The sequence below is a fragment of the Xiphias gladius genome, chromosome 3 (genome assembly GCF_016859285.1).
Source record: "Xiphias gladius isolate SHS-SW01 ecotype Sanya breed wild chromosome 3, ASM1685928v1, whole genome shotgun sequence".
NCBI lineage: Eukaryota > Metazoa > Chordata > Actinopteri > Istiophoriformes > Xiphiidae > Xiphias > Xiphias gladius.
Genome location: NC_053402.1, coordinates 6362118 through 6374462, shown reverse-complemented (window position 1 = coordinate 6374462; position 12345 = coordinate 6362118). Strand labels below are relative to the sequence as shown.

The window sequence follows — 12345 nt, the reverse complement described above, 5'->3', positions numbered from 1 at the left end:
TACTTGAATAAATTCGGCCTTTGGAAAAACAACGTCACATCCGCTCTCTTCTTCACTTCGCAGGGATCCAGCATGGCGGACATCGGTGTGGTAGAGACGCTCCTCCAGCGGATTGAGAAGGTGGATGACGGTGTGGACAGTCTGGAAGTGGCGACCAGCATCGGGGTGGACCACCAGATCATCGTCGGAGCCGTGAAGAGTCTGCAGTCTATCGGTGACGTGAGTTTCCTGGGCTGAGTAACAGTCACCGTTAACATTGTTAATATACTGGGACTGATGCAATAAGGACGTCAAGTTTAAAGAGTCGAAAACTGTTAGTTAGAGCTGTGCTGACAGGTTTACTAAGCGCAGCATTGTATGAACTGTATCAAATTGAAGTACAGTCCACCGAGCCAGTTAATATGAATTTTTACACAATTAAAATGACATTCGGGTAGGTGACAGTCTTGTTTGTTCCCTGCTTACCAGGTAATCTCAGCAGAGCTGCGCTCCTCCAAGCACTGGGAGCTGACGGAGGAAGGCACGGAGATAGCCGAGCACGGCAGCCATGAGGCCCGGGTCTTCAGCTCCGTCCCGCTGGAGGGTCTGGCACAGAGTGAGCTTATGGTGAGTGCTACAAGTGGACAGGTCAGGTGAACAGGTCAAGTGGACTGCAGGACTGAAACTGCAAGAGAAACCGGTTTGAACATTCACTCTAATTTGGGTTCAAGTGTAGCAGCTCTGAAAATGGCTTCCAAATATTCAACAGGCATGCTCTGAAGCTTTAACACATAAAACAATAAATACTTTAGTAAAATTACTTGTTTTCAAAAATATTCAAAACAGGACAAGTACACAAAAACCAGTTTTGCATGAATTACAGAGTAGGAACTAAAATCCCATTTAAAAAGGCACTACAAAGTCAACAGTTAAAGAATGGGGCACAAAATCAGCAGGTATACCAGAGAAGAATCTGCTGGTGTGGCTGTGGCAGCAAGAGGGCAGAGCTCCATGTCCAGAGAGATGCCTCTCAGCAGACTGATGCTGTCCAAAATGTTCACAATGCCAGTATCATCATTGGAGAGTCTAATAGTAATTTCAGCCAGCTTCTTGCAACAGAGATATCACATCATGATTGTTTCTGTAGCTTTTGCTGTCTTTTAATAAGCTTTTAGCTGACAACAGTGCTTTCAGTGCTATACTACTTAAAGCTACTGATTCAGTCAGTGAAATTGGTGATTTATACAGTCAGTTCAGTTCTAAGATTCTGTTTTAATGATTTGTTTGCACATGTACTAAACATCACTACCATGAGAGAATTATGTTCAAGGTAAACTACCATATGAATAATTTAACTGACTTTGGTAATTAGTATTTGGTACTGATATGGAATTGGTTCGTTTTTAGTGTTTACAATACACTTTAAATTCTAGAAGCTGAGAAAACTCAAAGGAACAAGGCAAGCAGCTGCAAAGTCTTTTTGAGTTTCCTCAACTTTAGTGACAGCTAATTGTATCAGTTCAGTTTACTTTACTAACTTCTACATTAGGTTCATCAAACTTAAAACTGAGATTTCTGGCAACTGATAAATTGATCTTTAGGTAACTTGAAAGTTGACAAACTAAGTTGAGCCAACATCTGTTTAGTTATGTTGTGACAAATTGTTAGACTTGATTTCTACTTGATTTTCACTTGTAAAGAATTTGCAGGATTGAATCCTCCGTGCACCACACTGACTTGTCACTACAGTTTACAGAGAGAGTGCATTGTGGTTTAAAACCTGGGGATAAGGGGTGTCACAGAGTGAGTACAGGGAGTGAATGTCATGGTTTGCACTGTTTTTAATTTTGATCAGAGAAAAGAGCATGTGACTCATCTGAGAAACATGCATCGAAAGACACATCTCCATCATAACCTTCCTCAGATTAGTAAAAACTAAGCTTTCTGGAAAATTTTAACCCAAATACATGCATGCTGGGGAGGATGATGTTGTTATTGTTATTATTATTATTATTATTGTTGTTGTTGTTGTTATTATTGTTGTTATTGTTGTTGTTAATAAAATTAAATTAATTTAAAAAATGTTTTAAAAAACTTGATTTAATGAGTTAAGTGAACAGTCATTTGGACATTGAGGTAACTCAGGCATTGTTTAAGTTCTGGAATGGTTCCACAAGTAAAGAACACATTTTAACAGAAGTTTCTCAGTATGTAATTAATTGCAACTAGAGACTGTAACTTATCAGCACTCACTCACTTTGTTGAAGCAAGAGATCCTTGGTTTGTTGCTACCACTGATATTATGATCCTAAATGCTGACAATTTTTATTTCTAATGTTGAATAGCTTATTTATGACATTATTTAAGGTCATGGTTTTACAGTGTAAGTTGCAAGGTGTGTATTTAGTGACATTGCTGAACTTCTGCATTTGCCCTGTGTAGAATCTCTCCTTTGGGAAGATCGGCTTCAGCAAGGCCATGTCCAACAAGTGGATCAAAATGGACAAGGCACATGAGGGTGGCCCGAGGATATTCAGGACTGTATGTATTTCTTTATAACAACCTATTGTCGTGGCCTTTTGTGATTGGTAGTCCCATAAATAAGTTGAATATGTGTTTGTTGTGTTATGTTTTTGTCTGCAGGTGGAGAGCATAGAAGACCAGGTCAGAGAGAAGCTGCTTCTGGTACAGAAAGGCAACGCCTCTCAACTGGAAGAGAAAGAAAAGAATGAGCTAAAGAAGAGAAAACTGCTCTTTGAAGTGTAAGTCCCCAGACCTTAAGACATAAATGGTGAATGTACCTTTGTCTGCCAGTAGGTGGCAGTAGAAGGTTTGTTGTGACTCAGTGGTTGCTTTCATAAATCAGCAGCAGGTCGGGATTATATTTGAAACTGGTAGAGGTTCCGTTCTTAACAGTTTCATTGAATAGTCAGGTTGGAAACGAGTATCGATTGTAACAGTTTTAATACACCCTTTTGTAAAGTTCTTACGATCCCCAAGCCTGCCAGAAATATGGGATTGCATCTTTGCTTCTGCGAATGTAGTGGCTGACCAACAGGATGCAAAGTTAGTCTTGCAAGAATATTGTATTGTGTGGGTTTGTAAAGTACAGGGAAGATCTTTGGGACTGTTTGAAGTTCCCTTATGCATCTTTACCCATGTTTAAAACCTTTAGCAAACACTCCATCAGAGGGTCATATCAGTATCAGGGCTTAGTGCAGAGCCATAAAGTTAAATGGATGCAACAAAACCCTTTTTGAGGTCCCTGAAACTAAAACATCCATTTTTAGAAGAGACTAAAGCATCAGATTTTCTTTAAATGTGAACCTGAACAAATCTGGATGCAGTTTTCAGTGTGTATTTACAGCCTATCGCTGTCAGGGGAAACTACAGACTTGGTTGTCATTAAAGCTGAAGCGATTAGTTGGTCAGCAGAAAATTATTCTGAAACTATTTTATATAATCTATTAATCATTTAAAGCAAAAAAGACCAACATCCTCTGATTTCAACTTCTCAAATGTGAGGATGCTTTTCTTTGTCATATATGATGTAAGATTGAAAACATTTTTGGCTTTAAATTGTCAGATTAAACAATATTAAGACATCACTATCTACCTAGGCCGGTGTTTGTTTCAAGTTACATTTTAACCTTTTTTTTTTTTGGTCTCAAAGGGCATGTTTCAGGTGTCCTCTACACAAGATTTAAGTGGACTGAACCATGTTAACTACTTCACCTATTTACTTGCTTTGCTCTTCTTTTTTGTTCTATTTTAATGTCTCCTTGCTGGCAATGACCATGGCCACGGCTAGGGGCAATATGTTTTCGGGTTGTCCGTCCGTCCGTCCATCCATCCCATTCTCATGAACAAGATATATCAGGAACCCCTTGAGGGATTTCCTTCAAATTTGGAACAAACATCCACTTGGACTCAAGGATTAACTGGTTAGAAATTTGTGGTCACATATCAACATGACTGTGACCTCTCAAAACACATTTTTTGCCATAACTCAAGAAGTCATGCACTAATTATGACAAAATTTTACACAAATGTGTAATAGGATAAAATGATGAAAGTGGTGACATGGTCAAAGGTCAACTTTAATGTGACATCATAATGTTGTGCAAAAACACTTTTCTGGCCATTATTCAACACCATAACTCAGGAACAGAAGCGGAGATTGTGACCATAATTCATATTTGGCTGGATACTGAATTGGTGACACTAATCTTGCGTGCTCACCTTGAAACTGTGCTGATTGTATAGATCCTCTGTGCTGCCAGGTTGAAGATGTATGTGAAACAGCCATCTGCTAGAATTTGTAGCTTCTTTGCAGCAACATCCATATTTGAAGCATTGTCTATGTCATGGCTACAAGTTTGTGTTCTATCAGAGCATGGCCAAGCATGTGAACACATACAAGGAATATGACTGTTGTTTCTTTCAATGAACTTATACACTAATACAGGAGAATAAGAACAACAAAGCTTTACAAAGTAAAGTCAAATCAATTTTATTTATATATCTCTATATCACAAATCAAAAAATTGCCAAAGAATACACTTAATATCTTCTTTATTAAATTCCCTCAAAGTCTTCACATACATATGAGTCTGGACAGACATGTATGTAAACTGCTACTTGACTGGTTGATAGAGGCAACTGAAAAGCAGTAATGCTAGTTTTTTAACTGTGTTGAAGACAGTTTGCAGATTTAGCAACTGATATATAAAATATGGACAAAAGAAGACTTTACATTGCAGCTTAAATTGCTGTATTTATCATGGTGATATCGAAGTACTCTAAATATATTTGTAATAATTCTTCTGTACTTCTGGGGTACAGTTGGTCATTATATAAATACAAAACTAATCAAGAACATTAAATTCAGAACGTCCACAGATGACTACATTTTGGTTTTTGGTGTTGTAAGATATTCTCTGGATTGATACCAAGGTGCATATTCTTCCAAAATCCTCTTACTCAGAGAGCAATCTCTCATAAACTGGTAGCCAGACTACAGATGTACTAAGATGATATAACTAAGCATCCCTCTCCTAAGCGAGGATCATATCAGAAAATATTGACCACTGAGCATAATAAAACAATGCAGTAGTGAGGTTGTCTAAGTAACCAAATGCATCACAACATGTACACATATGGCCTACATTCACATTTGTAGGTGGAGTTAAAGAGAAAGTGGTTGGAGCAAATGTTTCAGCAGGGTTCATGTGTACACTTTACTTTCACCGATGTTTTAATCCTACAACACCTCTACTAAACATCGTCCCAGCACAGTAACGTCAGCACTGTGTTGCCCACCCAACTATAATGCCATATCCATTTAGACAAAATAATAACAATGAAGGCTGCAACTAACAATTATTTTCATTATCGAATTTAGACCTCTTTAAGTGACCAGAAAAACAAAAACAATGAATAAAACCTTACTTAAGAAGACCAGTTTTCAGTTTTTCAGATAGTGTTGTTGCATTGTACTGTGTTCATCAGTTACATATACAGACAGCTGACAAATTGCAGGAAAAACCTGAAAAATGAGTGGAGAAACAGGATGAAAATATTCCCATCCATAGGGCACAAGGGGTCATTGAAATGTTTGAGTATGAAAATGATGTGAGTCATATGCTGTGGCTTTTGCAGTCACCGGATCTCAACTTAATTGAACACCACAGACATGAAGAATCGATGCCAAGGCGCATTGAGGCTGTTTTGCCGGCACATGGTGGCCCAACACCTTGCTAAGACATGTTATGTTGGTTTTTCCTTTAATTTGTCACCCGTCTGTATTTGTAGGTGCACAAAACACTACAGTATAAGACAGTACAATACGAAATCACCCAAAACTACAGTAGAGTTGAATCAACACCTGTTTGACACTGTCAACAGTACTTATGAAATCTTAATGTAATGTAATGTAAAACTAACAAATTCATACAGGGGATCACTCCTAGTATTGAGCCACCCATAATATCTTTATGGTAGATTGGAGTAATTTTTATCTCTGTGTTCAGGACAGTGAAGACCTACTGGATTACTAAGGGAAACTCCTTCAGCACCACCATCCCCAAACAGGACACAGAGCTCACGTCTGAGATGATTGCCTCGTGAGTCCAATTTCTACACATTACCTCTGCCAAGAAGGTTATGTTTTCACCAGTGTCTGTTTGTTGGTTTGTTTGTTTATGTGTTCGGGAATAGCCCATTAAATTTTGGTGCTGATCCAGTTAAAGGGGTGGATCCAGGAATTTTTTTTTATCACTTTCCTTAACATTGCAAGACAGGGCATTTTTTGATATTTATGTTGATATTTTGCCTTGGCAGATTTTAACACAGCTGGAGGATGTTTCCTGTTTGCCCTCCTCTGTCAGTCAGTGACCGTGTGCAGGGTCTCAAACGGAGGACACAGAGAAACCTCTGCCCATGAAAGGGGACATGTCCAAAGATATGGACTTAGTCCTAAAGGCAGGGCAGGACAAAATGATAGTGGCCAAAAAGATTACTTAAATCAGCGTAACAGAAGCAAATTCTGTGATCTAATTCATTTAGACTGGCATATCGGCACACCTGCTGTTCCAACATGCCAATGCCAACATGCCCATGTGCACAACCTGCACAACCTGAGTTGTGAGGTTGTAAGTCAGTCCTGGTCCTTAATGGTCTTGAGACAGTTAAACGTTATTATTCTCAACTTCTGTTGCTTTTCTGATGAGAAATTAAACCAGTCACTCAAGCTAAGGGCCACTCGTGATTTCTAATATTTTTTGAATCTCAAAGCTATTCTTATTTTCTATTTTAATTGACATCAGAAATCTCAAATTGTATCTTAACGATACATCTTGGGAACCCTGTAATTGTGAAATACTTTGAAATAAAGAAGGATAAATAAATAAATAAATAACAGACGCTCATAATACAGCTTATACTGTTTTCATGCTGAGGATGAGGCATTAACATGCCAGCAGAATGAAAAAAGCTCTCGTCTCAGATTTGCATGAAATCATATCATAGAGGGGATATAGTTAAAAGAATTATCCAGATGTTTCCCAAAATTCAAACTGATGGTTATTTACTTTTCTGCACTGATTGTGGACACCATAGATTTGATGGCTGCAGATAATAAATGCTCAAATGACATTGGTTTTCAGGGGAATTATGTATTATTACCTGACTGTGGAAAACCTATTTACTGAAGAGAAGCAAGGATACTGAAGTTCATTGAAACAGCTGAAGTCAAAGTTGCAGTTGGTCCTTACCTTTTCCAGACTCTTGCTCCTGTAACAGTTCCTCTTTATTCTTCCTTGTGTCGTGTCGCAGTGGCAGCTGGAAAGAGAAGAAATTTAAGCCCTACAATTTTGAGGCTATGGGTGTAGCCCCAGACTGTGGCCACCTGCATCCATTGATGAAAGTTCGAACACAGTTCAGGCAGATCTTCCTGGAGATGGGGTGAGTAGCTGTAGATAACAGTGAAAGAAGCCAACCCCACACATCGTTAAAAAATGCACTAAATTTACTTCCTTTTTTTGTGTAGATTCACTGAGATGCCGACCAACAACTTCATAGAAAGCTCTTTCTGGAACTTCGACTCCCTGTTCCAGCCCCAGCAGCACCCAGCCAGAGACCAGCACGATACCTTCTTCCTCTCTGGTAATACTGAGGCTGTGTGTGTCAAAAATATCCCCCTGTGAGTCTGGTCCAAATTATTTTTATTTTGATCATTTCCCGTGAACATAATTTTTCAGACCCAGCACTCGCCCAGGAGTTCCCGCGGGACTATCTGGAGAGAGTGAAGAAGGTCCACTCAGAGGGAGGCTTTGGTTCACAAGGGTAACACATAATCACATGCTCAGATAACAAGGAACATTATAGTTGCCATCTCTGCATCTCACAGCAGGATCAACAAAACCAATGATGATATGATCCAATATCATGCTGTTTCAGGTACAAATGCGACTGGAAGATAAAAGAGGCTCAGAAGAACATCCTCCGTACTCATACTACAGCAGTCAGTGCACGTATGTTGTATAAACTTGCACAACAGGTGAGTTACACATACAGTACACACACTTGTTCAAATGTTTAGGAAGTTTTGTTAGCCTGTTAATCAAGGGCTCTTGCACTTGTGACATAATCAAAGAATGGCAAATTAAACCACCGCTGTGTTTTTTTTTGGACTCACCTTTGGGATGAATTGGATCACTCTGTGAGCCTTAAGCCCGTCCTCACTAATGCTGTCTTGGTTGAAAGGGAGCAAATCCGTACAGCAAGGGTCTAAAGTCTAGCAGAAAACCTCCCTAGGAGAGTGGCAACTGTTATTGAAACAGAACAGTTTTTTGGATTGCAATGTTCAACAATCACAGGGATGTAATGTTCAGGCGTCCACATACTTTTGACCACATAGCATCTGTACTGTACATGTGTTGTCATTAACCATGAAGCTCTTCTCCCTCTCCACCTTGTCAACTACATGTCAAACCGTCCACCTATCGACCAGGAAAAGTTCACCCCTGTCAAGTATTTCTCCATCGACCGGGTGTTCAGGAATGAGACCTTAGATGCCACCCATCTGGCTGAGTTCCACCAGATAGAGGGTGTGGTAGCCGACTACGGACTCACACTGGGAGACCTTATGGGGATCCTGCATGAGTTCTTCACCAAACTAGGTCAGGATATATTAGGGCTAAAAACTCAATGGTCTTGAGGTTTAATTGTGCTTAGAAATCAGCAGTCTTAAACACTGCATTTATTTTAATTGGGCAGCTATGTATCCCTGCAAACTGGGATCTACTTTTTTTTTTTTTTTCCTTCTTCTTCTTTTTAGGAATTACCAAACTACGCTTCAAGCCTGCCTACAACCCATACACAGAGCCCAGCATGGAAGTATTCAGTTACCATGAAGGTATAATGCAACTCCTATGTACTACCTTTGTCACTGTTAGAAAAAAGCGGCCAGGAAAACTATCCATGTATGCCAATGTTTTTTTATAAAACTTGACTTAAGATCTGCCTTTTTGAAATCTTTATTGAATCAAAGCTACTGTTAGCCCTGGGATAGTTGTCACTAGCCATCGCTAAAGCTAAAGTTTAAGCTAAAACTGAACTTACTGACAGGTTTTCTACAAGCTGTTGTCTGTAACTGAGAGATATTCTTTCTGATTAACTTGCATCTTGGTTATTCAGTAATTTATTCCACATAATTAAATTAAGCTAGTAGTAGCTGTATCCAGTTGTGATTGAGGAAAAACCCCTACTCCCTGCCTTTTGCATTGGCAGTTCTGTTTTGTGATTTTTGGTTGCTCCACCAACTGTGTATCATTTCATTCCATACATACAGGACTAAAAAAGTGGGTGGAAGTGGGCAACTCAGGGGTCTTCAGACCTGAGATGTTGCTGCCCATGGGTCTTCCTGAGGATGTGTCTGTAATTGCCTGGGGCCTGTCTCTGGAAAGGTGAATGCACACAAAACTGGAATATTAATTTGTTGTGTTCAGTGTCTCTGTAGCTTTAAGAGATCATAGCTGACTTGTGTTTTGTTTTATTACCATATCAGCTTGAAGACAACATGGGTTTTGAAAATGTGAGCATAGCTGTATGTCTGAAAACTAAACTAGATTTTCCATTTTAGGAATAAAGGTGTATGATTTCGTCTATAGACGTCATAAGTCCTCTAGCTGTGTAGGCCCTGAGCTCACATCTGAACCACATTTCAGATATTTAGGTTCATTGTGTGGAGAGGATTAGTTCTGTGTATATGTGATTTGAAGTTACTATTTACATTATTTATTACAATGTTTCATGCTGGATCATAAACTATGTTCATTTTTGCTGTGTTGGCTATTTGCAGCTACTTAGAATCCTGTTAATTTTCTAGAGTACAAGGCATTCAAATTTCTTTTAAATATATATTCACCAGGCCAGTTTATGCTTTACTTTAATTCCACAAAACTCCCTGTTTTGTACAAAGGTTAACTTAACCATGTGGGTCCTTTGGTGGTCACACTACTGCTGATTATAGAATACTTTGCATTTAAATCTAGTTATTTCTGAGTTTTTCCTGAGGGCAACTGTCACAGTCAATAACTACTGAGCGAGTGAACTGGGAAAGGCTCTGTAATCCACGCTGAGTAATCCACCCAGCCCGCTGTTGTTTTTGCTCTGACCTGTCAAACCTGGAACAGACACAACACACTTTGTTTTCGGTTGCATTTTCCGGAACAACAACTGTTGCTCACTTAGTCTTCTCCTCTGTCCTGCAGGCCCACCATGATTAAATACGGTATCAACAACATCAGAGAACTGGTGGGACACAAGGTGAACCTACAGATGGTCTACGACAGCCCCATATGTCGACTGGACTCCTGAGTTTTACCCAACCCATATTTTGGATGGACAGACTTTAGGTGTAACATCTTCTGTCTGACACTCACTTAAGAAAGCCCTCCACTTGCCAGTTATTCTTAATCCAAACAGACAGAGGGGCTCAGTTTTCTTCATTCAGCACTTCAAACAGATCTCAAACAGTTTTTCAAAGAGCTTTAACATATAGGATCAGCCTTTGTATGAACTTGATACTCTGCTGCTATGCAAAACACCAGTCTGAGTTCTGGCTTTGTTACATACTACAAATATCTCTTCCTTTTTTAACATCAAGTTAATAAGTTACTACAGCTACCACCTACTTGTACCGGGAAAAATACAGCTTTTGGAATGTGACAACACAAAATAAATTTTTTTTTTTTTTTCCAAATACTAATACAGTCTGACCTTTTTGTGTTTGTTGTAAACATGATGTATTGAAATCTGAATTGAATTATCTTATTTAAAAATTAGTTATTTACTCACACTATTTATTTTTACAAGATTTTGTGTAGGTTTATTTAGGGTTTTATTTATTAATGACTCTAAAATTTGAAATAAGATGAAGGTTCCTTCTCAAGAGTAATTCTCTAACTTATTTCTATAAAGTTGCAACTGTGAAGCCAATCAGTGTTACATATCACCCCTCTGGTCTGTGATGGAAGTTGAAGAAGCTGAAAAGATTTTTTTTTTTTTTTTTTAAGTGTTGCAATTATACATTTTAAAATCGCAAAACTTATGTTTTTATCAAAGTCGCTGTGAATGACAAATGGCAAGTTGACCGCTGGTGAACCTAGTGGAAAGCAAGTTTCTACCATTAGGTACCATGTTAGACTAAGTAGCTCGCTAAGGTTAATTAAACTGCTCATGCTAACGTTGATTGGCAAGAATTAATGTTATTTGAAACCTATATACTTTGTCTACTTTAGAGGTCGCAGCAGTGGAGGCCAATATAGGAATCTGAGATAATTTTTTTTATTTTTATTTCTACCTTCTATTTGCAGGACATTTTAGTCATCTGTTGTAAACTTTACCTGAGTTTGTACTGCAGCGGCGAGATCATACACCTTTTTCACAGCAGACACTTTTACATGTCATTTAAGGAAAAGCACTGGTGTAATTAATAACATTAACAATGTCTGTTAAGTGTTCTGTTAAGTGTCCCAGTAAGCTATTCCAGTAAACCAGGACCTCATCTCAGTGGAACACAGCCATCAGTAATGTAAAACTTGAACTTAAAACATGAATTATCAGTTCAAATGAAATGTCTTTACCAAAATATCTTAGAACACCCTTCAGTACACTGCTCTCTGTAAATCCAAAGCAGACAGAACCTTTTAATTTCAATTGAAAAAATTAGTTCCCAGTATTAGAAGATTCTGACTGCCATCTACCTGATTTAGAAAACCGCATTTAGAAATGTGATAGGGCTTTGATATTACAGTTTTATGCAAATGTTCGGGCACCCCTGGGAAAATTGCATATTTTGTTGATTTTTTTTAAAGTGATATGGGGACTTTGCTTTGCCTTTCAGACCAGAAGATATGCACTTTTATCCGAAAGTTTTCTTGGTCTTCCAGATCTCGTCTTGACTTCCACAGTTTCCCTTAGCTGACATTTCAAGCTGGAAGCACCTTGATAACTTTTAATAGCCTCCCCTTCTTTGACGGCATCAATTAGGTTAATTTTCAGATTCTCAGTCAATTGTTTAGAGAAGCCCATGGTTGTTGAGTGTTACCACAAGGTTTGAAGAGTCAGAGGATTTATTGAACCCTCTGCTGACAATTCCTAATGACAATTCTTGACCTGCCATAGGAGTACTAACGAGTTAATGAAGTTCTGAGACTTTACAAGTAGAAGAGTGTCCAAACTTTCACCACTATTACTGTTGTTACAAGTTGTTTTTATTTTCAAGAAATTAAAAAAAACAATGCATTAACATTTGAAGACAGGCTGATTTTTTTTATAATTTTTTTTTTTTTTAAATGTCTC

General features: G+C 38.5%; 1 protein-coding gene across 1 annotated transcript; it reads left to right on the top strand.

Moving 5' to 3' along the window:
• The first annotated feature begins 24 nt into the window (after positions 1-24).
• On the top strand, positions 25-10750 carry farsa (phenylalanyl-tRNA synthetase subunit alpha). The gene is made up of 13 exons (XM_040123564.1): positions 25-219; positions 469-606; positions 2422-2520; positions 2623-2741; positions 6012-6104; positions 7315-7443; positions 7529-7644; positions 7740-7824; positions 7939-8038; positions 8492-8660; positions 8819-8896; positions 9332-9446; positions 10254-10750. Exons 1-13 carry the CDS (start codon positions 73-75, stop codon positions 10357-10359), a joined length of 1494 nt encoding a protein of 497 aa, XP_039979498.1. The 5' UTR covers positions 25-72; the 3' UTR covers positions 10360-10750.
• Positions 10751-12345: the final 1595 nt, after the last annotated feature.

Coding starts and splice junctions, on each gene's coding strand:
- farsa (XM_040123564.1), top strand. CDS start 73: ATGGCGGACATCGGTGTGGTAGAGACGCTCCTCCAGCGGATTGAGAAG. Junction 2,521..2,622: donor GCCCGAGGATATTCAGGACT/GTATGTATTTCT, acceptor TTTTGTCTGCAG/GTGGAGAGCATAGAAGACCA. Junction 7,444..7,528: donor CAGATCTTCCTGGAGATGGG/GTGAGTAGCTGT, acceptor TTTTTTGTGTAG/ATTCACTGAGATGCCGACCA.